The 25678-nt window shown below is 42.8% G+C and overlaps 1 protein-coding gene across 2 annotated transcripts in view; it reads left to right on the forward strand.

Annotated features, from left to right (window-relative positions):
• Positions 1 to 3644: 3644 nt before the first annotated feature.
• PLK5 (polo like kinase 5 (inactive)) overlaps positions 3645 to 25678 on the forward strand; it is a 100840-nt gene continuing 78806 nt past the window's right edge. Inside the window, exons 1-4 of one of the 2 annotated variants that reach the window (XM_089687425.1) lie at positions 3645 to 3824; positions 4291 to 4398; positions 11315 to 11431; positions 20070 to 20199. In XM_089687425.1, coding sequence (XP_089543551.1) covers positions 3726 to 3824; positions 4291 to 4398; positions 11315 to 11431; positions 20070 to 20199 — 454 coding nt within the window. In that variant the 5' untranslated portion in view covers positions 3645 to 3725. The remainder of the gene's footprint in view (positions 3825 to 4290; positions 4399 to 11314; positions 11432 to 20069; positions 20200 to 25678) is intronic. The other variant, XM_089687426.1, reaches the window with a different exon arrangement.

Below are 25678 nucleotides of genomic sequence, written 5' to 3' on the forward strand. Positions count from 1 at the left end.
CAAGCGTCGTCAGGCAGGCCGGGTCAATATCAATCGGGCAGGTAGGTACAGGGGGAGCAAGCGGAGAATGGTCGGGGTCACAAGCCAGGTTCAGCAGGTAGCGGGCAGAGTGGTACAGAGGGTCAGGCAGAGGGATGGTCAGGAACGAGCTGGGGTCAGAGCAGGAGAAGTCAGCAGAGGTCAGATCAGGCAGGGTCAGCGACAAGACAGGAACAGGAACAGGATGCAGGAACAGGATACAGGGCCCAGGAAAAACACACACCAAGGCAGAGTCTGCAGGTCTGGCCATCCCTTAAATACACCAGTATAATCAGTTCCAGGTGTTTGACTGGCTGCAAGGTTGAGTCTCTGATTGCTGGGAGCACCCGCTGGCCAGCCCTGGTACTGCAGCTCATAAGGCAGGTGAGTCCCACTATTGCTGGCCAGTCCATTCCTGACACCGCTGCCCGGAGTCCAGCTCGATGTGCCGCTGCCGGGAGTCCAGCTCGATGTGCCGCTGCCGGGAGTCCAGCTCGATGTGCCGCTGCCGGGAGTCCAGCTCGATGTGCCGCTGCCCAGAGTTCTGCCCGATGTGCCGCTGCCCGGAGTCCTGCCCGATGTGCCAGTCTTTGATATCCCGCCAGTTACCAGACCCGGGCGGTGGAACATTTTGCCCAGCTAGGACTGTTTGGAGCGTCCTGAGGCCGCTCCTTGAGGGGGGGTACTGTCAGGAATGGACTTGCCAGTAATGGTGGGACTTGCCTGCCTTGTGGGCTGCAGTACCAGGGCTGGCCAGCGGGTGCTCTCAGCAATCAGAGACTCAACCCTGCAGCCAGCCAAACACCTGAAGCTGATTATGCAGGTGTATTTAAGGGATGGCCAGACCTGCAGTCTGTGCCTTGGTGTGTGTTTTTCCATGGGCCCCTGTATCTTGTAACCTGCGTTCCTGTTCCTGCCTCTGCCTCTGCCTGACTTGTTGCCGACCCGGTCTGATCCTGACCTCTGCTGACTTCTCCTGTTTTGATCCCTGGCTTGTGACCCTGACCATTCTCTCCGCCTGCTCCTCCTGTAACTACCTGCCCGATAGTTATTGACCCGGCCTGCCTGATTATGTTGTGCTCTATATGTGTATGTACCTGTGTATCTGTATCAGTTTAGGTTTGGGTTTGTTTCACCTTGTTTGTATTTATTTGTGTTAGCTTGGGGTTTGGTGCACTGCGTTTATGTTTGTATTGTTAGTCTTTAATAAATTGTCTTATTGTTTATAACATATCTGAAGCCTGCGTTTCCCTGCGTCAGTTCACATACCTCTGGTCATACCCGGAGCCCTGACACCTTACATCACCAAGTGCAATGCAAAGCTTCAGATGCAGCGGTGTAAAGCACGCCACCACTGAACTCTAGGACAGTGGAGATGAAAGCACGCCACCACTGGACTCTAGGACAGTGGAGATGTGTTCTCTGGAGTGATGAATCAAACTTCTCTGTAGGGTTTGGCGGTTGCCAGGAGAACGGCACTTACCTGACTGCATTGTGCCAAGTGTAAAGTTTGGTGGAGGGAGAATTATGGTGTGGGGTCATTTTTCAGGGGTTGGGCTTGGCCCCTTGGTTCCAGTGAAGGGAACTCTTAAGGCATCAGCATACCAAGACATTTTGGACAATTTCATGCTCCCAATTTTGTGGGAACAGTTTGGGGATGGCTCCTTCCTGTTCCATCATGACTGCGCACCAGTGCATAAAGTGGTCCATAAAGACATAGATGAGTGAATTTGGGGTGAAGGAACTTGATTGGTCTGCCCAGAGTCCTGATCTCAACTGGATAGAACACCTTTGGGATGAAATAGAGCGGAGACTGTGAGCCAGAGCCTCATCCGATATCAGTGCCTGACCTCATAAATGCACTCCTGGAAGAATGGTCAAACATTCCCATAGACACACTCCTAAACCTTGTGCACAGCCTTCCCAGAAGAGTTGAAGCAGTTATAGCTGCAAAGGGTGGGCCAACTCAATATTGAACCCTACGGACTAAGACTGGGATACCATTAAAGTTCTTGTGCATGTAAAGGCAGGCGTCCCAATACTTTTGGCAATATAGTGTATGTGTTTGAATTTCAGATTTAAATCAGTAATTTTATGAAATCACCAGTAAATAAATAAGTGCTTTGTTAAAGTAAAAAAATTAATGTAAAAAAGCAAAAAATACTTACCATACACCCTGGATTTTAAACCGCTTTTTCAAAGTGTTTAATCATTTTTTTTGCTTTACTTGTTTCATTTGGGAGGCTAGCTAATGCAGTACGTGATTCTTGCACTGTTCACTTGAAAGTGGCATGCAATGCCAAGCTGCGGTTTCTAGAGCGAGCAAAAGACTCTTCTGTATTAAAAGAGGTATATACTCCAGAGAGAGAGATGTCATATTCCCCCTGTACAAATCATTAGTTATACCTCATCTGAAATATGCTGTTCAGTTTTGGGCACCAATACACAAAAAGAACATTGGGGAACTGGAGAAAGTACAGAGAAGGGCAACCAAACTGATAAGAGGCATGGAGGAGCTCAGCTATGAGGAAAGATTAGAGGAACTGAATTTATTCTCTCTTGAGAAGAGGAGATTAAGGGGGAATATGATCAACATGTATAAATACATCAGTGGTTCATATAGTGAACTCGGTGTAGCGTTATTCACCCTGAGGTCATCACATGGACAAGGGGACACGCTTTACGTCTGGAGGAAAAGAGAGTTAATCTCCAAATATGGAAAGGTTTCTTCACAGTAAGAGCTGTGAAAATGTGGAATAGACTCTGTAAAGAGTTGGTTCTGGCCAGGATTCTTTCCTAGATACACACAATATAACTGGTTACTAACATTTATAGGTGAAGTTAATCCAGAGAATATCCGATTGCCTCTTGGGGGATCAGGAATTTTTTCCCCTGCAAGAGCAAATTGGATCATGCTTTGCTGGGGTTTTTTTTGCCTTCCTCTGGATCAATTGTGGGTATAGGATTATAGCTTTTTTTTTTTTTAACTGGATGGACTTTTGTTTTTTTTCAGCCAGACTAACTGTGTAACTGTGTGTACGTAAGTGGACCTGAACTCAAAATGTGATTATAGGAAATATTTAGAAAATTTACCTTTTGCCTGGAATTCCTCCTGGAAAATAGCAATGTAGCAGTGCAATTCCTGGTATTTGAGTGTGCCTAGGCACTCTTGTGCCTATAGCCTCAGCTGTATATCTGCAGCATGCTAGGACATTGTAGTAATGCAGAAAAATCAGTTGTAGGTAGACCACAGGCAATACTGGTGATTAGACCTTTTTGCTTGGTTTTGAGCACAGCTTTCAGAGTTCAGTTCCTCTTTATGTATGTCATTTAGGTTTTTTCATAAACCTGGGAACAATAAATAATTGATGACTTTGTCAGAGTACATAAAGAAGTTTAAAACAATATATTGTAATATCTCATATATTACAATATATCGTTTTAAACTTCTTTATGTATTCTGACAAATTCATCAATTATTTATTGTGCTACTTTTATCACATCACTAAACAATGCACTATTCCTCTTCGTAATATGTGTTCACAGTCTCCTCCACGCCTTTCCTCACTCCTCCCATCTCTTGAGTTAGCTATCCCTGCAGAATTCTTCAAATGGTAGAGTGTGACTGTTGTGGTGGCTGGATGTTTGTGTTCTGCCAGCGCTTTGGGAGACTGAAAGAGGAGTTCTGGGCTGGAAATGGTTAAGATATGGATATTAACGGCAGCATTCGCACACATGGAGCACACTATCTCACTGAAGATGCAACAACTGGAAGATTGTACAAGAGAGGAAAACTACTGGGGAGGGTAAGTGAAAGAAAATGTGTTTTAACTGTGCCAGCATCAAGGACTGTTTGTATTAAGACTAAGGTACAATGTGCAAAAAACAAAATATATATATATATATATACCTATTTAAAAAAAAATACTAATGTGTGTGTTTGCTTTCCATTCTAAGGGGTACCAATGTTGATATGTGACATGTCTACAGACCTGCTTCCAGTCAACTTAATTTTTACTAAGTGTCTGTTTCTAAGCTTTTTTTTAGCTCTCTCAACTATATTTAGTGACAATTCTTAGGAACAACTTGTCAAGCCATTGTGATTGCTTTAACATGAGAGACTGCTGTAAAATGTTAATTATAGCTTTAGAAGCATGCTGGAATGAATCCTCAGGTTAAAATAAGATGCCTTTGTGTTTTGTCACTTTAAAATTATGTAGAAATTGGCACGTGTCACTAGTGACACCCTTAATTTTATTTTATGTCTTACAGGGTGCTTTTGGGAGGTGCTACAAATTCACAGATGTGTCCAGTAGGCAAGTGTTTGCAGTGAAAATGATCTCCCACACAAGAAAATCTGTGATACAACAAAGAGGAGGGGTGAGAGTAAATGCTTGCAAGCTTTAACTCCTTCTTGTCCATTAGCTCTTCTATGACATGACAAAAAATGCAAAGCTTTAATTTCTACTGCTCACCTTTGCCCTTCAATCAGCTATAACATACAACCCCGAACGTTGTTCATAACATTCATCTTCAGGAGTTCTTCAATTATCCAGCAGTTATAGAATTCACTTTACCAGCAAAGTATTAACTATTTCCAAAACATTAAAGTGTAAAGAAAGCCTTCAAAACACAGTTTTAAAAAATACAGTACTGTCCTAAAGTTTTAAGCAGGTGTGAAGAAATGCTGTAAAGCAAGAAAGTTTACAAAAATGTATATTTAATTTCTTTATTTTTATCAATTTACAAAATGCAAAGTGAGCAAACAGAAGATAAATCTAAATCAAACCAATATCTGGTGTGACTACCCTTTGGCTTCAAGCAAGCATCAATTTTTACACTTGCAGAAAGTCAGGGATTTTGTAGGATTAGAGTCAAGTATATGATTAAGCTATTATACCAAACAAGTACTAATGATCATCAACTTCAAATGTAGACTGAAACACAGTCATTCCCTGAAACAGCTGTGTAGGAAACTTAATACTGGGTGAGGAACAGCCAAATTCTGCTACTAAGGTGAAGTTGTGGAAGACAGTTTCATTTCACAGGTCATACACAATAGCAAGACTGAGCACAGCAACACGATGAAAGGTATACAGCATCAACTAAATCTCTCCCAGGCAACGATTTCAAAGCAGATTTGGGTTTCAAGATGTGTTCTTTTGAAGAAGCACAAGAAAAATAGACAATGTTGAGGACCGTAGGTGCAGTGGTCAGCCAAAAAAACTTAATGTAGCAGGTGACAGGCACATCATGCTTACTTTCCTTTGACACCGGAAGATGTCCGACAGTACCATCAGCACAGTACTGGCAGAAGCCAGTGGGACCCAGGTACACCCATCTACTGCTTGGAAAAGTCTGTCCAGAAGTGGCCTTATGGAAGAATTGTAGCCAGAAAGCCATACCTCTGACATGAAAACAAGGCTAAACGACTCAACTATGCACAAATACATAGGAACTGGGGTGCAGAATAATGGCAGCTGGTACTCTGGACTGATGGGTCAAAATTTTAAATATTTGTCTGTAGCAGGAGGCAGTTTGTTCACCAAAGGGCTGGAGAGTAGTACAATAATGAGTGTCTGTAGGCAGAGATATACAGGCAGATACCTATACATCATGCCATACCATCGGGGAGGCATGTGATTGGCCCCAAATTTATTCTGCAACATGACAACGACCCAAAACATACAACCAATGTCTTTAAGAACTATCTTCAGTGTAAGGAAGAACAGGGAGTCCTGAAAGTGATGGTTTAGCTTACACAAAGCTCTGATCTCGACATCATCGAGTCTGTCTGGGATTACATGAAGAGACAGAAGGATCTGAGGCAGCCTACATCCACAGAAGATCTGTGGTTTGTTCTCCAAGATGTTTGGAACAAGCTACCTGCCGAGTTCGTTCAAAAACTTTGTGCAAGTGTACCTAGAAAAATTAAAGCTGGTTTGAAGGCAAAAAGGGTGGTCACACCCAGGGGCGGACTGACAACTCATGGGGTCCCCAGGCAATAGGGGATCATGGGGCCTCTGTGTCCTTGCCCACACTCAAAGCACACCCAAAAAAGCCTATAAAAGGTACCAGGGGCATTTCATGGGGCCCCCTACTGACTGAATGGTCAGTCCGCCCCTGGTCACACCAAATATTTGATATGATTTGATTTGGATTTCTCTTTATTATTATTATTATACAGTATTTATATAGCGCCAAAGGGTTTGCTCAGCGCTGTACAATAGCAAGGGGGACAGAACATGAGACAAGACAGAAACAATACAATACACGAGGGGTTCGAGGGCTCTGCTCTTTCGAGCTTACAATCTAGGAGGGAGGGGAAAGTGGTACAGGAGGAAATGGCTGTGGGGGATGGAGCGGTGGAAGGAGTGGAGGAGGTCAGTTGTTAGGTGAGGGTGGGGTAGGCTTCCCTGAAGAGGTGGGTTTTCAGGGTGCGCCTGAATGTGAGGAGGGTAGGTGACAGTCTGATGGATTGGGGTATGGAGTTCCAGAGGATGGGGGAAATCCTGGAGAAATCCTGCAATCGGGCGTGGGAGGAGGAGATCAGGGAGCTAGAGAGTAGGAGGTTCTGTGAGGAGCGAAGGGCACGGGTAGGGTAGTATTTGGGTATCAGGTCGGTTAGGTAGTTTGGGGCGGCGTTGTGAATGGCTTTGTAGGTCAGAGTAAGCAGTTTGAATTTGATGCGCTGGGCAATCGGGAGCCAGTGAAGGGATTGGCAGAGGGGGGTGGCAGATGTGGAGCGGTTGGTGAGGTGGATGAGTCTACCCGCTGAGTTCAGGATAGACTGGAGTGGGGATAGCGTTTGTTTGGATAGGCCAGTGAGAAGTTGCAGTAGTCCAGGCATGAGATGATGAGGGAGTGTACGAGTTGTTTAGTAGTGTCTGGGGTGAGGAATGTACGTATCTTGTTGCGCAGGTGAAGCCTGCATGATCTTGATAGTAATTGGACATGAGGTAGGAAGGAAAGGTTCGAGTCCAGGGTGACACCCAGGACTTTGGCATGTGGGGTGGGAGTGATGGTGGCGTTGTTAGTAGTGAAGGAGAGGAAGAGGGGGCGCGGGGGGGGGAGACCAGGAGCTCGGTTTTGGACAGGTTTAATTTGAGGAAATGGAGCAACATCCAGTCTGATATGTCGTTCAGGAGGTGGGGGATGCGGGCGGAGAGAGAGGGGGTGAGATGGGGGGTGGAGAGGTAAATTTGTGTGTCGTCGGCATAGAGGTGGTAATTGAAGCCGAGGGAGTGTATTAGTTTGCCAAGGGAGGAGGTGTAGATGGAGAAGAGAAGGGACCCGAGGACAGAGCCTTGGGGGACTCCGACAGAGAGGGGGAGAGAGGGGGAGGTGGCAGTGTTATAGGTGACGCTGAAGGAACGTTGTGAAAGGTAGGAGGAGAACCAGGAGAGAGCAACGTCCCTGATGCCAAGGGAGTGCAGTTTAGTAAGGAGGAGAGGATGGTCAACAGTGTCGAAGGCCGCGGAGAGGTCAAGGAGCAGGAGAACAGAGTAATGGCCATTAGCTTTGGCGATTAGCAGGTCGTTGGTGATTTTAAGTAGGGCGGTTTCGGTGGAGTGTAGGGGACGGAAGCCAGACTGTTATCAGTGAGGTGGGTGCTTAGGCGATTGTAGGCCAGGCGCTCAAGGAGCTTGGAAGTGAATGGTAGCAGGGAGATGAGTCTAAGGTTGTTCAAGTCAGTGGGGTCAAGGGAGGGTTTTTGAGTATGGGGGTGATGTGTGCGTGCTTTAGAGGGGAGGGGAAAGTGCCAGTGGAGAGGGAGAGATTGAAGATGTGGGTGAGGGAGCGAATGATGGAGGGGGGGGGTGACTGGAGGAGCTGTGAGGGGATAGGGTCCAGGAGGCAGGTGGTGAGGCGGGCTTCAGTGAAGACCTTAGAGACCTCCTCAGGGGTAGCTGGGCTGAAGGAGTGGAGCGTTGGGGAGGTGATAGTGTGCGGGACGTTGGGCATAGTGGGGGGTAGTGTGGCTGTGAGGTCGGAGGAGGGGAGGGTGGAGGGGATGATGGAGGGCGGGGGGCTGGGTGGAGAGGTAGATTGTGAGTTGACATTCTCCTTACGGATTGCGTCAATCTTGTTTTAGAAATGATTGGCAATCTCGTGGGCGGTGAGAGAGGTGCTGAGTGGAGGTGGGGGGGGGGAGAGTGCAGGGATTTGAAAGTGGAGAAGAGTCAGCGAGGACAGGTGGAGAGAGTGTTGATAAGGGTTAGGAAATAGGCTTCCTTGGCGGCGTGGAGGGAGGTGGTGTAGGTGAGGAAGGCGGCTTTGTAGAGGGAGAACGCGCGATGGGATCTGGTTTTGCGCCATAAGCGCTCCAGCGCGTGACTGTGTCGTTTGAGACGGTTCGTATGGTCGTTTTTCCAGGGTTGAAGCGGTCGGGGTCTGGTGTTATGCGTGGTTAGGGGTGCCAGGGAGTCGAGGGCAGCCGACAGTGAGTCATTGTACACAGTAGTGGCCAGGTCAGGGCATGACAGAGGGAGGATACTGTCATACAGACGGTCAGCTGCTGGGTGGAGATGGGTCGGGTTCAGATTGCGGATGGTTCTCTTCTGTTCATTTACTTTCTGTTTTGTTAATTGATAAAAGTAGACTATTAACAGTTTTATTTCTGACAGCAATCTTTATTTACAACACTTTTTCCTAATGATTGCCTAAAACTTTACTAATAAGTCCTTATATCACTTACCCCTCGCTACATTTCATACCAACTACCCCTCACTGCATTTCATTTCAAATTATTTACAGACCCTCGCTGGTCTCTGGGTCATTGTTTTAATATCTAGGGCTCATATACACAGGTGCTTTGGCTTGTACAGCACAAAAACTGAGAGTGGAACCAGATTGTATGCCCTAAACGCAAGAATGGCTCAGGACAGCATTCAGCAGTCTAGAGACATCTAGTATTTCTGCCTATCATTATTTTTTAAAGGCTGTTAGCAGCAGGCAGTATGCTGCACCTTTTCCTCCCTTGCACGCCTGTGGAAACCAAACTTCCCTTGTACATGAGCCCTTAATGTTTATCAAATTATGTTCATCCTGGTTTGTCTAATTTGTGATCTATGACTCTGGTTTTCTAAACTTCAAAAACTTTCACTATACAATGAGATGAAAATGAAAGTTGCTATCCCCTGATGCAATGAAGCTTAATACTACTTGATTCTTTAAAGTGAACCTGTAGTTGGGCTACTGACATTCAGTTATTTACAAATTCTTAACAAGCAAAGAGGTGTTAAAGCAAGCTCTCATTGACCTCGGTACTTGCAGGCATATGGAGCAATTCATCTTCAAAATATATAACAGGGATACTGTTCTAGCTAGTTCTCTCAGCATATTTAGAGATAGAGATAGAGGATGAGATTTAGAAGCTGAAATAGTGAGCAAGTTTGTTTTTCACTTTAGAAAGTCCAAAATGCTCTGCTAAGGCCCCTTTCACATGAGCCGTCCAATCCTGAAAAAAGGACATGCAGACTCGATCAGACCCTTCATTCTCCTCTATGGAGTGGTGGATGTAAACAGACTTGTTTACAATCACCTACCTCCAATCTAATCTGGCAAATACAAATGGAATGGGATCGGTTCCCCTCCATCTAGCTGGATCAGATCGGAGGGCAGTCAGGTGTAAACAGACACAAGTCAGTTTACATACGCCACTCCATAAAGGAGAATGAAGGGTCTGATCGAGTCCAACTGACTGCCCATAGCAGAGCGGGCTACGTCCGTGTCCACTCTTTATAAGCAGAACGGACACAGACCTGCCATCCAGCCACTCAACTCAGCTCAGCAGGGGATCAGCGGACTGATCCCCTGCTGAGAAAAACTGATCCGGCCTCTGTGAAAGGGGCCAAACTCTTGTCTCAGGGGTACCCTCTATTTAAAATTTATTTGTAAAGATTTCAAACATTGAAAAAAAAGACTTATAAACTTGCATAATTAAAGCAGCAACATAATAATAACTAAAAATTATTACAGTTTGCCTTTCAGCCTCAATTTTATAATACAATTTAGGCAATAGGATATAGGACTGCTAGATATTGAACAGATCTAACAGTGGTATGGTAATGTTACGGAAGTACCTATAAATGTTAAAAGAGATGTAAGGCCAAAGCTTTTTTTTGGCCAAACTTTTTTTGTGGGTCACAGGAGTGTGATTCATCATGCTGTCCTGTGACCCAGATTCAGCTGACAACAGGGTAAAGTCTGCTGTTGGCTGACATCAGAGTCGATCCAGGCCCTGGGTGGATCACAACCATATTGTCATGATCCACCAGATGCCTGACTGGCAGCTAGCTCAGCCTCTCAGCAAATAGCTGAGAGCCAGAGCCAGCTGCTCCTGCCCCCTCTCCAGCCCAGTGCTCCAGTGAGCACTGAAGAAGCAGAGCAGAGAGATGTGACTGACAGTCACTGCTCTCTGTTCCAAGCTGACCAGGAACTGAGGAATCAGTGGTCAAGTGATTGCTCAGTTCTTGGGCTTAGAACCAGCAGGGGACAGCTGCAGCATTAGACAAATGCTGCGGCATGGAGGTTGGTATAAATGTTTATTTTTTAACAACCTCAAACTTCTTTTTAGATATTTTTTACAGGTTAAAAAAATGAAAAACCACCTCTTAAAGCCACCAGCCCACAGCTACGGTGATAGTTTATTGAGGTCTATAGAGTGGTAGCTTTCTTTCAATGTTATCATATTAAAAAATTATAGTTTCAAACTTTCACAATCTATCAACTTTGCTGAAAGCCTCAAACTTGACCTCTCTAATTCCAGCATTCACCAAGTAAAAAATACAATAAAATATTCTGTTCTCTCCCATGTGCAAATTACATAGCCCTGCATGGGCAAGGTGACTGTGTCTCTTTAAAGTGTTTGTATAGCCAAGACTTTTCTTTAGTTTTGGTAGATTTGGTAGAGTTGCAATCCCTGTATATTGAGATAATTATGTATCCTGCCATTGCTGACTAGGCTGGTATGCTGACTCTCTGGCTTCGGTATTTTCTAGATAGTGACAAGGAACAAGTACGTATGGAAAAAGCTTGATATTCAGACTAACTAAATGCTCTTTCTGGGTTATTAACACAGTAAGCAATGAAAGAGAAGACATCCAAGTAACTAGTATTTATAAAAAGAAATAAGTAATGGGTTACTTCCTACATTACTTGTTACGGATTTATTTTAAATAATATCAAAAATATCACTCATAAACACAGTATTTATTGTCTATGAATATAAAAATTATTTGTTGGAATGCAGACATATTTAGACTTAACATTTCTCTCTGTGCTTTGACAATAGGTTGAAAAAGAAATTGAACTCCACAGTCAGTTAAAGCACAGAAACATTGTCAGGTTTTACCACCATTTTCAAGACCCAAAGTACGTGTACTTGTTGCTAGAGTACTGTAGACACAAGGTAGGTAAATTCTCTAAAAATTGTAAGTTAAATATAAACTTAAATAGTAATTTCAGTTTACCTGTTGATGAAATTATAAGTATAAGCAACTCATAAAAGATTAAGAGACGTTCAAGGTACCAAAGAAAAATCATAAATTAAATAAAATATAATAAATATAATTAACTTGTATTTGAACAGTCATAAAATTGTGCACAATTGAGCAAAATAGAACAAAATTCAAACATCTTAAAAATGACTCCACCAAGCTTATTATGACTGATCATAGGAAGTGAACTCATGTGTGAGCAGGTGACGTGGGATCCCCAGGACAAAAAGTCTAAAGACCAGTCATTTTCATTAGAGCTCCTGAAGGTGGAGATGGATTTGGCTGTTTGCTGACCCCAGGTTTGCAGACAAGTGGAAACCAGTAGACAAGCCATGAGTCAGGACAGGCAGCTGACAAGTGAATCCAATGCCAAAGCTGATAAACAAAAAGACAATCCAAAAAACCAGGCCGGGGGCTACAGAATAAAGACTGAGCACAGAGACCAATGAAAACTGATGCTTGGGCACAACAGGCTGAAAGGCAGAAGCCAAAAATAGATGTGGCCCCTTTAAGAGGTGCATCCTGGTGAGGCCAAGAGAGAATGAGAGAGAGCTTGGCTGCACGGGAACGAACAAAACTGACACTAATGTTCCCCATATTGCCTGTTTAATATCCTAACTGAGAACACCATTTCCTAAGAGAACATTGTCTGCAGTATATTCACATTATTGGAGAAAGAGATGAGCAAATGACTCAAAATGTTTTTTTAATATTTCCAACTGCTGCAGAAGTTAATGGTTGGTAAACAAATGGTCGGTAATCAATCTAAAGTGCATAAGAAATGCAAACAAATCAGTAATTACAATATTTCATCCTCTGTGAGGTCATCACAGAGGACAAGGGGGCACTCTTTACGTCTGGAGGAAAAGAGATTTAATCTCCAAATACGGAAAGGTTTCTTCACAGAAAGAGCTGTGAAAATGTGGAATAGACACCCTCAAGAGCTGGTTCTGGCCAGTTCAGTAGATTGCTTTAAAAAAGGCCTGGATTCTTTCTTAGATACACAGAATATAACTGGATACTAACATTTATAGGTAAAGTTAATCCAGGGAATATCCGATTGCCTCTCGGGGGATCAGGAAGGAATTTTTTCCCCTGCAGGGGCAAAGTGGATCAGGCTTTTCTGGGTTTTTTGCCTTCCTTTGGATCAACTGTGGGTATAAGATTAGAACTTTTTTTTGGTTGAACTGGATGGACTTTTGTCTTTTTTCAGCCAGACTAACTATGTAACTATATCAATAATAGCTACAAATCAAAATAAAAAACAAAGTATGAATATACATGTATTATGTGTATTTACAGATAAGATAAAAACCATCTACAGTTGCAAGAAAAAGTATGTGAACCCCTTGGGATTACGTGGAGTTTTGCATGAATTGGGCATAAAATGTGCTCTGAACTTCATCTAAGTCACAACAATAGAAGAACACAGTCTGCTGAACATAATACTACACAAACATTAGATGTTGCCATGGTTTAATTGCACATAACATGTAAACATTCACAGTGCAGGGAGGAAAAAGTATGTGAGGCCCTAGCTTAATGACTTCTCCCAGAGCTAATTGGAGCCAGGAGTGAGCCAACGTTGACTCCAATCAGTGTGATGATATTGGATGTGTTGCTGACAGCTGTCCTGCCCTTAAAAAACACACACCTGTTTTGGGTTTACTGGTTTCAAGAAGCACTGTCTGATGTGAACCATGCCTCGCAGAAAAGAGCTCTCGGAAGAGCTACGATGAAGAATTGTTGACTTGCATGAAGCTGGAAAGGGTTACAAAAGTATCTCCAAAAGCCTTGATGGTCATGTGTCCACGGTAAGACAGACTGTTTACAAATGGAGAAAGTTTAGCACTGTTGCTACTCTCCCTAGGCGTGGTCGTCCTGTAAAAATGACTGCAAGAGCACAGCGCAGAATGCTGCATGAGGTAAAGAAGAATCCCAGAGTGTCAGCTAAAGACCTACAGAAATCTCTGGCACATGCTAACATTTTTGTTGACACATCTACAATAAGGAAAACATTAAACAAGAATGGTGTACATGGGAGGACACCACGGAGGAAGCCATTGCTGTCCAAAAAGAATATTGCAGCACGTTTGAAGTTTGCAAAAGAGCACCTGGATGTTCCACAGCACTACTGACAAAATATACTGTGGACAGATGAAACCAAGATTGAGTTGTTTGGGAAGAACACGCAACACTATGTGTGGAGAAAAAAAGGCACAGCACACCAACATCAAAACCTCATCCCCACTGTAAAACATGGCGGAGGGAGCATCATGGTTTGGGGCTGCTTTGCTGCCTCAGGGCCTGGACGGATTGTTGTCATTGATGGGAAAATGAATTCCAGAGTTTATCAAGACATTTTGCAAGAAAACGTACGACCATCTGTCCGCCAACTGAAGCTCCGCAGAGGATGAGTGATGCAACAGGACAATGACCCAAAGTATACAAGTAATTCAACAAAACAATGGCTGCAACAGCACAGAATATGCCTTCTGGAGTGGCCCAGTCAGAGTCCTGACTTCAACCCAATTGAAATGCTGTGGCATGCCCTTAAGAGAGCGATTCACACCAGACATCCCAAGAATATTGCTACACTGAAACAGTTTTGTGAAGAGGAGTGGTCCAAAATGACTCCAGATCGTTGTGCAGGTCTGATCTGCAACTACAGGAAACGTTTGGTTGAGGTTATTGCTGCCAAAGGAGGGTCAACCAGTTATTAAGTCCAAAGGTTCACATACTTTTTCCTCCCTGCATTGTGAATGTTTACATGTTATGTGCAATTAAACCATGGCAACATCTAATGTTTGTGTAGTATTATGTTCAGCAGACTGTGTTCTTCTATTGTTGTGACTTAGATGACTTTCAGAGCACATTTTATGCCCAATTCATGCAAAACTCCACGTAATCCCAAGGAGTTCACATACATTTTCTTGCAACTGTATATGACATTATGTCATTATATCATTGTTTATCAATTATATTAATGTTTACAAGAGGCACTGCCAGCAACCACAGGTGAACACACAGCTCCACAGAGCTAGATAATTTAAAAAATATATAATATTACTTAAAGGGTATGTAGATGAGCAGCAGTGGTGTATGTTGTTTTTGTGCTGCCTCAGGCAACACAAAAATCGGGCACCCTCACCCTCCCAATATACATGCCCTATAGTTTATCCCACCTACCCCAGATGAATCCACCCCATACATATACCCCAGTGCATGCCCTTCTGATCATCCCCCCAACATATCGCCAACCTGATCACCCCCCCACATATTGCCAACCTGATCACCCCCCCCCCCACATATTGCCAGCCTGATCACCCCTCACATATTGCCACCTGATCATTCACCCCCACATACCGCTAACCTGATCATGCACCTCCACATACCGCCAACCTGACCGTACCCCTTCCGTTGTACTGCCAACCTGATTGCACCCCCCCACATACCGCCAACCTGATCACACCCCTTCCATTATACCGCCAACCTGACCGCACCCCCCCCACACATACCGCCAACCTGATCGCACCCCCCACAGCGTGGAAGTTTTAGTTTGCTTGCTGAGGGGACAAGTATTTAAAAAATTCCAAATCCCTAGCAAGTGGCTGGGGCTACGGAATTTAGCACACTTCTGCCGGGGGCAGCGCCACCCTTCCTTAAAAAATGCTGCACTAGGCAAATGCCTTGTTTGCCTTGTGGTAAATACTCCAGATTTTTTTTTCCATCCCTTTACTGTAGTAATTAGTAATATTTTGAGTTTGTGGAAGCCCAGAAGTCAGGTGTTTTTGGGTTTGCGCATAAAAACTGCAGCCCAAAATAAATATTTGATCATTATTAGTCAAATCTCCCTCTGAATCTGATAACAGGGCTTCCTGTTCAACCCCCCAAGTGGGTTATTCATTTAATTTTTATACATTATGGGGATGAGTCCAAAATCTGGTGCAGCTGTACATGGTGGCCAATCAGCTTGTTCAATTAAGCTTTGACACTAAAATCTGGAAGCTAATTGGTTTCTATGCAGAGCTGCAGCAGATTTTGCCCTCTCTAGTTTTAGTAAATCAACACCTTATTTGTACTGTATGACTTTTCTTTGATACCTCAAAAATTTCTTATATCTATTGGTTAGAGATTTGAAGGTTCAATTATTTAAAACCACTACTCATGATGATTTCCTCCAAAAAATTTCAATTCACAATCCTAAAATGTATACTGCTAGCTTTTCCATGTTAAAGGATAAGTTCACCTTTTAAAAAAGATAATAAATGCACATCTTTTTGCAGGTAAAAAAAAGTTCATATATTTTTATTTATTTATTTTATTGGGAGCCTGTAAAGCATTGCACCCTTGATCAGCAGATCATGGGTGCAATGCAAGGCTTTTACAGACTGTCAGTGTAAGCTGTCTGCTCGTACTTCGTACGGAAAGGCAGTTAAACAATGAGTTCTCCTATTCACAGAACTCTGTAAATATATGACGCAGCTGGGTGAGCGGAGCCCCACACATTCGCATCTTTTTTAAATTGTGAAAGCAGGCATGGGGAGAAACTTGCTATCACAACTGCGACTTGGGGTGGGGGGCGGAAGCGGCTGCAGCAGTAACATGTGTATACATGTGTAATATGTTATAAAGGTGAACTTATCCATTAAATAAACACTTACATGTTGACAGCTTTTTTTTCTCATACATTTATTTTATCATGTGAAGTGCTATTTTATCACTAATTCAAAGGCTCTTTTTTCCTCATCTCCTCCATAGACAGCTATTAAAACTCCCATTAATCACCAGCCTGGGGCTGGTGTATTTTAAGGAGTGATAATCTGTGCCTTAATCTTTGTGAATTGACTTTACCATTGATTTTTTTTTTCATAAGGGCTGATAAAATAACACTGATGGGGTTATAATAGCACTAGTAGTGATATTATAGTACTATTTACAGAGTTGACTTGATAAAGCATGCCATACATCTTTGTGAATTGAAATTTAATAAGTATAAAATGTAGTTTTAGGAATTTACATGAATAAGAGAAAACTGCTTTTTGTAATAATCTCATAAAAGAAGGATGCCCCTTAGATGGGTAAATTTTTTAATGGATAGTACTGGTCAATGAAATCGCTACCTAGATCCATTATACATTTTCTCCCTAATGTAGGTTACATTAGGCCTTGAAATTTCCACTCGCCTACTCACCACTGGTGAGTGGAAATTATGGTGGGGGTGAGTGTGTCCCCCAGGGCCGTCTTGCTGAGCAGGCTCGGAGCTCAGGTCGGATCTGTAATTGGCACTGGCAGCCGTCAGACTGCTCAATAGCTGAGCGCAATGAAAGCAACGCAAATAGTGTGTGCTGTGCTCTCTGCCTCCCCCTAGAGTTCAGTACTCGGCTCTGTGAGTGAACAACGAAGTGCTGCAACTTTTTAGAGGGGTGTGTGTGTACATGTGTGTGTGTGTGTGTGTGTGTTTGTGAGTGTCTGTGTATGCATGTACATGTGTCTGTGTGTATGTACAGTACATGTGTGTATCTGTACATGTGTCTGCGTGTATGTACATGTATGTGTGTGTACATGTGTTTGTGTGTGTGTACATGTGTCTGTGTGTGTGTGCATGTACATGTGTGTGTGTTTGTGTGTGTCTGTGTATGCATGTACAGTTGCAAGAAAAAGTATGTGAACCCCTTGGGATTACGTGGAGCTTTGCGTGAATTGGGCATAAAATGTCCTCTGAATGTCATCTAAGTCACAACAATAGAAGAACACAGTCTGCTGAACATAATACTACACAAACATTAGATGTTGCCATGGTTTAATTGCACATAACATGTAAACATTCACAGTGCAGGGAGGAAAAAGTATGTGAACCTTTGGACTTAATAACTGGTTGACCCTCCTTTGGCAGCAATAAACTCAACCAAATGTTTCCTGTAGTTGCAGATCAGACCTGCACAACGATCTGGAGTCATTTTGGACCACTCCTCTTCACAAAACTGTTTCAGTGTAGCAATATTCTTGGGATGTCTGGTGTGAATCGCTCTCTTAAGGTCATGCCACAGCATTTCAATCGGGTTGAGGTCAGGACTCTGACTGGGCCACTCCAGAAGGCGTATTCTGTGCTGTTGCAGCCATTGTTTTGTTGAATTACTTGTATGCTTTGGGTCATTGTCCCGTTGCATCACCCATCCTCTGCGGAGCTTCAGTTGGCGGACAGATGGTCGTACGTTTTCCTGCAAAATGTCTTGATAAACTCTGGAATTCATTTTCCCATCAATGACAACAATCCGTCCAGGCCCTGAGGCAGCAAAGCAGCCCCAAACCATGATGCTCCCTCCGCCATGTTTTACAGTGGGGATGAGGTTTTGATGTTGGTGTGCTGTGCCTTTTTTTCTCCACACATAGTGTTGTGTGTTCTTCCCAAACAACTCAATCTTGGTTTCATCTGTCCACAGTATATTTTGCCAGTAGTGCTGTGGAACATCCAGGTGCTCTTTTTCAAACTTCAAACGTGTTGCAATATTCTTTTTGGACAGCAATGGCTTCCTCCGTGATGTCCTCCCATGTACTCCATTCTTGTTTAATGTTTTCCTTATTGTAAATGTGTCAACAAAAATGTTAGCATGTGCCAGAGATTTCTGTAGGTCTTTAGCTGACACTCTGGGAGTCTTCTTTACCTCATGCAGCATTCTGCGCTGTGCTCTTGCAGTCATTTTTACAGGACGACCATGCCTAGGGAGAGTAGCAGCAGTGCTAAACTTTCTCCATTTGTAGACAGTCTGTCTTACCGTCAACACATGAACATCAAGGCTTTTGGAGATACTTTTGTAACCCTTTCCAGCTTCATGCAAGTCAACAATTCTTGATCGTAGGTCTTCTGAGAGCTCTTTTCTGCGAGGCATGGTTCACATCAGACAGTGCTTCTTGAAACCAGTAAACCCAAAACAGGTGTGTGTTTTTTAAGGGCAGGACAGCTGTCAGCAACACATCCAATATCATCACACTGATTGGAGTCAAGGTTGGCTCACTCCTGGCTCCAATTAGCTCTGGGAGAAGTCATTAAGCTAGGGCCTCACATACTTTTTCCTCCCTGCACTGTGAATGTTTACATGTTATGTGCAATTACACCACGGCAACATCTAATGTTTGTGTAGTATTATGTTCAGCAGACTGTGTTCTTCTATTGTTGTGACTTAGATGACGTTCAGAGCACACTTTATGCCCAATTCATGCAAAACTCCACATAATCGCAAGGGGTTCACATACTTTTTCTTGCAACTGTACATGTGTATGTGTGTATGTACAGTACATGTGTGTATCTGTACATGTGTCTGCATGTATGTACATGTATGTGTGTGTACATGTGTTTGTGTGTGTGTGTACATGTGTCTGTGTGTGTGTGCATGTACATGTGTGTGTGTATGTACGTACATGTGTCTGTGTGTACATGTGTCTGTGTATGTATGTACATGTGTCTGTGTATTTCTGTGTATGTACATGTATCTATGTGCATGCGTGTCTGTACGTGCCTGTGTGTGTATACATGCGTCTGTCTGTATGTGTGTGTGTGTGTGTACATGTGTCTCTGTGCGTGTGTGTATGTTTCTGTGTGTGTATGTACATGTCTGTGTGTGTGTACAGGTGTCTCTGTTTGTGTGTGTTTGTTGGTGGCGAGTAACTCTTAAGGCCTGGCTAGTAGTTCAGGAGTTGAAATTTTAAGCCCTGGGTTACATTATACAGAGGCAGAGGAGAGAAGAGAGCAGTGGCTTTTGACAGTTGTTCATTTATGTCAGTATACTACCCAGTTTTCAGAAGCACGTATACAATAAACATATAAATAAGAAATCTACATAGACACATAACAAAAAAGGTAAATAAAATAGGAGTAAAAAATGTAAATAAATTCAAGGTCCAGCCAGGTAATTATTTTAGTCTGGTTAGACGGGGGAAAAGATCAAACATCTATTATTAATATACAGATTTATATAGCGCCAATAGTTTGAACAGCGCTTTACATCTATTAGTTTAATTGCTGTCTGCAACCCTGTTCGGGACAACACCCTTTTATCAGCAGCACATGCAATGGATGGAAGGGTGTCAATGGGGCAAGATGACATATGCAGCAATAAAAATTTTACAGCAGTTTCAACCTATTTCCATTGTTTTTGTTGTTTTCTCTACCCCCATTAGATTTAGAAGTAGCAGTAGGAGAGTGTAGTAGAGGTAGAGATGCTACTGATATTAAATGTGTCTTTCAGAATTATCGAAAAATATGGCCTGCTTTATTTAAGTAGAAGTTATATGTTAGCTGTTGCCAATAATTAGGTGTACAGCCAGCATTAGCATATGTTTTTATTGTTATGCAGCCATGATTAGAGGCTATTGCATACATTTACTCAAAGCACTTAATTATATACATGTGATATGTAAATGATGTTACACATTTCTAAATTATTTCAAAACCCCTTTACCTTTCCCTTTTTATAGGTGTTAGCTGATAGTGTTTACATGTGTGTATTTCATATTACATGCACTTATGCTTCTGTGTCTTTTTGTCTGCAGTCTCTTGCTCACATATTGAGCATACGAAAATTACTGACAGAGCCTGAAGTTCGCTATTACATGAAGCAGATATTACTTGGGGTACAATACTTGCATCTTCACAGGATAATCCATAGGGATCTAAAACTCAGTAAGTAAAATAAACCATTGTAAATCAAGTAATGGCACAAGAAGTTACCGGTGTCACAATCCTTTGAGGATACTTAGGGGTTGATTTACCAAAGGCAGATAGGCTGTTCAATTTGCAAGGGAAGGGTGCTTAGTAAATGTGGTGATGTTTCATTTTGCAAAGAGTACCCAATGACTAGCAATGAAAATAAAAAAAGCATTTTTGCCTGCACATGATAGGATGATGAAAGTTAGTAGAGCTTCACACCATTCACTAACCGTTGGGGATATTTTCCTTGCAAAGTAAACAGCCTATTTGCCTTTAGTAAATCAACCCCTAACTGATAAGTCAATTTGTCAATATTTCAGGGCCTTGTAGGGTCCCCTTCCTTGCAGCAACACCATTTATGCATTGGATATTAAGGTGACCCTGTCACCACATCTTCTTTTTCTTTCATCATTTCCTACTTGCCATTGTTTTCCTACACAGGCAGATTTGTCACAACCTATAGACACCAATGTCCCATTTATTTCAATGTGAAACTGTCACCATATTATCATTTGTAAACAGAGACAGCCATTTTAAAAAAAAAAGAGCATGTGCTTCCCTTTCTGGTGGTCCACATCATCTAACTCTGGGTTTTATTTACTAAAGCCAGAGAGTGCAAAATCAGGTGCCCTTCTACATAAAAACCAATCAGTTTCCAGGTATTATTACCAAAGCTTAATTGAGCAAGGTGAGGTTAGAAACTGATTGGCTACCATGCACAGCTGCACCAGATTCTGCGTGAACCAGGTTTAGTATTTAAACCCCTAAGCCTCTTTGCTGCCCCATAGCCACTGCAGGTATTTGACATTTTCTTGAGTCATATACACTATATTGCCAAAAGTATTGGGACGCCTGCCTTTACACGCACGTGAACTATAATGGCATCCCAGTCTTAGTCCATAGGGTTCAATATTGAGTTGGCCCACCCTTTTCAGCTGTAACAGCTTCAACTCTTCTGGGAAGGCTGTCCACAAGGTTTAGGAGAGTGTCTATGGGAATGTTTGACCATTCTTCCAGAAGCACATTTGTGAGGTCAGGCACTGATGTCGGACGAGAAGGCCTGGTTTGCAGTCTCTGCTCTAATTCATCCCAAAGGTGTTCTATCAGGTTGAGGTCAGGACTCTGTGAAGGCCAATCAAGTTCCTCCACCCCAAACTCGCTCATCCATGTCTTTATGGGCCTTGTTTTATGTACTGGTGTGCAGTCATGTTGGAACAGAAAGGGGCCATCCCCAAACTGTTCCCACAAAGTTGGGGGCATGAAATTGTCCAGAATGTCTTGGTATGCACATGCCTTAAGGGTTCCCTTCACTGGAACTAGGAGGCCAAGCCCAACCCCTGAAAAACAACCCCACACCATAATCCCCCCTCCACCAAAGTTTACACTTGGCACAATGCAGTCAGGCAAGTACCATGCTCCTGGCAACCGCCAAACCCAAACCTGTCCATCCAGACATAGAAGTGTGATTTGTCACTCTAGAGAACATGTCTCCACTGCTCTAGAGTGCAGTGGCAGCGTGCTTTACACCGCTGCATCCGACGCTTTGCTTTGCACATGGTTATGTAAGGCTTGGATGCAGCTGCTCAGCCATGGAAACCCATTCCATGAAGCTCTCTATGCACTGTTGTTGTTCTAATCTAAAGATCACATGAAGTTTCGAAGTCTTTAGCTATTGACTCTGCAGACAGTCTGTGCAATGTGTGCTTCAGCATGCACTAACTCTGCTCTATCATTTTCTCGTGGCTGAGTTGCTGTTGTTCCCAGTTGCTTCTACTTTTTTATAATACCACTAACAGTTGTCTGTGGAATATTTCGTAGCAAGAAAATTTCATGGATAGACTTATTGCGCAGGTGGCAACCTATCACGGTACCACGCTTGAATTCACTGAGCTCCTGAGAGCGACCTATTCTTTCACAGATATTTGTAGAAGCAGTCTGCATGCCTAGGTGCTTGATTTTATACACCTGTGGCCATGGAGGTGATTGGAACACCTGAGTCCAATGATTTGGAGGGGTGACCCAATACTTTTGGCAATATAATGTGTCTTGCAGTGATGTATGAGCTAGTGAGAGAAACCACAGTGAGAGAAACCACAGTGGACTACCGCATAGAAACCAATCAGCTTACAGGTTTTATTGCTAAAGCTAAATTAGACAAGCTGAGGTTAGAAGATGATTGGCTACCTTGCACAGGTGCACCAGATTCTGAGTGAGCCAGCTTTAGTAAATAAACCCCAATGTGTGGTGGAAGAAGCAGGTAATAAACACACTTCACAGTGGTAAATACCTGCAGCTATTTGGAGAAGTGCATAAGTTTAAAGCTACTGACCATCAGAAAGGTGGGTTGGCTCTGTATACAAGCTAACACTGTTGACTTTTAAAAAACAGTCACAACACCAGAGACAGAAATACTATTGTGGAGAGCATAGCCACAGTCAGAGGTACAGCAGAGATACTCATTGGGTGTATTTGGCTCTTAGTTTGCTACAATCTTGTTTCGTAGGAAAGAGAGTGCAATACCCAGAGAGAGTAAACACAGAAGGGCAGGGACATGTGTGACTATACAATATATATGTAAACAGTAATGGTGTGAACCTCCTGCGCTCAGAATAAATCCCAACAAAAAGAATACAGAGAATACATTAAATCATATACCAATGATCATAGGATTTGAGTATGGAAAAAAATGTAGCGCTACTCACATGTATTCTTATATAAAAGTGGACAAATAAAAAACACTGGTAAATTAAATATCAAATAAGTGAAATAGTGTGTCCACTTAAGTGAAATCATGCAAATAACTAATGATACAATAGTGTGAGCGGATCTAAGCTCCAATAGTGATGGTGAAAACAAAATACTTTCAACTGAAAAAATGAATTCAACTGCAAACAATACATGCTTCTAAGAGTATATATATACATATATATATATATATATATATATATATATATATATATATACATATATACAAATGAAAGGTGTACATTAACACATAAATATACTTATAAATACCCCATATAGTGGATAAATCAAAACAATGTGCATATATGTGAAGTAAGTGCAACTGCACACAAACAAAGTCTATTTCCGTGTGTATAAAGTCCAAACACAAGAATGACCACACTCAGATGAAAAAAACACTTGTGCTGATATTTGTGTAAAGAAGTGGGTTGGTAGTTGGGCAGAAGATTATCTGACCGCCGGCTGAATCAGCCTCTCACCTTAAAGACTTGACCCTTGCGAGTCAAAACGTTTAATAGGATCCTTCTCACAGATCCTCCAGGTCAGCTGTTACTCCAAAAGACTGCTCCCACTGTATACAAATCTCCCTCTAGGGATCAGCACTTCAATAATGGCTCCTCTCCAGGCAGGATAAAATGCTGCGCTAACAACTCATATGGAACATAAAACACATGCTTCCATTGTGTAGTATGTTTATTGCCAAGTAAGGACAGTAACAGATAAAATGCGCACTTACGTCAAAATAGTAGAAATCAAGGCTCCAACCACATGCTTTTGGATGTAATGAATGTGCATGGGTGTACAAGGGTGTACAAAGGTGTACCAAGATGGCCACCATGCCAGAAGTGCATCACTACGTTGGGCCAACGCGTTGCGTCACAATACCATGTGACTTCCTCAGGGCTCTTAAGTGGACACACTATTTCACTTATTTGATATTTAACATATATGTAAAGCATTGCATAAATTGTTTAAATAATGTTTAAATAATAAACATAAACACAGGGAACTTATAAGAGTATCAGTTTAAGGTGTAAACCAATGATAGTATGGTCACCCACTGCAGTGACTGAACGAATGTTTTAGAGACGCAACCCCATCGTCTGAAGGTATAGGAACAGAAATGGAAAGGCTCACCTGATGTAATGCCTGGGCATCACTATATTGTGAACCATGACAAGGGCGTTTTAAATTAGAATCACCACCCCAAGGATATAAAAAAGGATATTTATGTTTGTATACCTATAATGTGATTGGTGCTTTTAGATTAGCTCTTTTGTTTGCTGAGTGGAGTCTTGGATTATGGACCTTGACTGTTTCCTCCAGTGAGAGAACTCTATGTAGAGTTTTGAAGCCACACATTTGTAATTCAGCCACATCATTAGGTTAGCCCAGGGGTGGGCAAACTTTTTGACTTGAGGGCCGCAATGGGTTCATATATTGGACCCGGGGGCCGGACCAAGAGTAGATGAATGATGTGTATGTGTCATCCATAGTAAGTATAGTAATATTCCCCCATAGTAAGCATAGTAATTAATCCCCCATATAGTAATTCATCCCCCCTATAGTAATTCATCCCCCATATAGTAATAAATCCCCCATATAGTAATTCATCCCCCATAGTAATTCATCCCCCATAGTAATTCGTCCCCCATATAGTAATTTTTCCCCCATAGTAATTCATCCCCCATATAGTAATTCATCCCCCAGAGTAATTCATCCCCCATATAGTAATTCATCCCCCATATAGTAATTCATCCCCCATATAGTAATTCATCCCCCATAGTAATTCATCCCCCATATAGTAATTCATCCCCCATAGTAATTAATCCCCCCATAGTAATTAATCCCCCCTATAGTAATTAATCCCCCCTATAGTAATTCATCCCCCATAGTAATTCATCCCCCATATAGTAATTCATCCCCCATATTAATTCATCCCCCATATTAATTCAACCCCCATATAGTAATTCATCCCCCATAGTAATTCAACCCCCATATAGTAATTCATCCCCCATAGTAATTCATCCCCCATATAGTAATTCATCCCCCATATTAATTCATCCCCCATATTAAGTCCCCAAGTCCCCCCTGTGTCAATTCACTTACCTTTGCTCCGCGCGTTCCTCCCGCCGTGTTCTCGCTTCGTTCCGGTGTAGCATGAAAATCTGTCTCCTATGAGGATCTGTCCCCCTCGACGTATCTGCGCATGTGCCAGTTTCAGGCATTAGCAGCCGATCGGCGATCTCCGGCACATGCGCAGATACGTCGAGGGGGACAGATCCTCACAGGAGACAGATTTTCATGCTGCACCGGTCTTCAGGGCGGACTGTGAGAGGAGCCTAGCGGGAGCCTAGCTCCGCGGGCCGGATTAAAAGGTCGTATACGGCCCGCGGGCCGTAGTTTGCCCATTGCTGGGTTAGCCTATATCATTTGTGTCTCTGCCCTCCCTGGCGTGTTTGATGCTCTCAGAAGAGGCTTTCCATCCACTAGCAGAGTGAATTTTTGGGTTAATAATTCCAGCAGCAACCTTCAGTGAGTGAGCCTTATGCCTAAAGTGCTTAAGCAGTTGTAGGCACAGACACTTAGGTAAGCATATTCTTATTGTGTTACACATTCTTAGATGAAACTGATACTCCTCTAAGTGTCATATGTTTCTGTTTTTAAACCATGGTTCAAAAGGTAGTAAAATGTAAAAGGGTGGTAG

This window comes from Staurois parvus, unplaced genomic scaffold, assembly GCF_062004578.1.
Source record: "Staurois parvus isolate SC_StPar_1 unplaced genomic scaffold, SC_StPar_1.0 ptg000425l, whole genome shotgun sequence".
NCBI lineage: Eukaryota > Metazoa > Chordata > Amphibia > Anura > Ranidae > Staurois > Staurois parvus.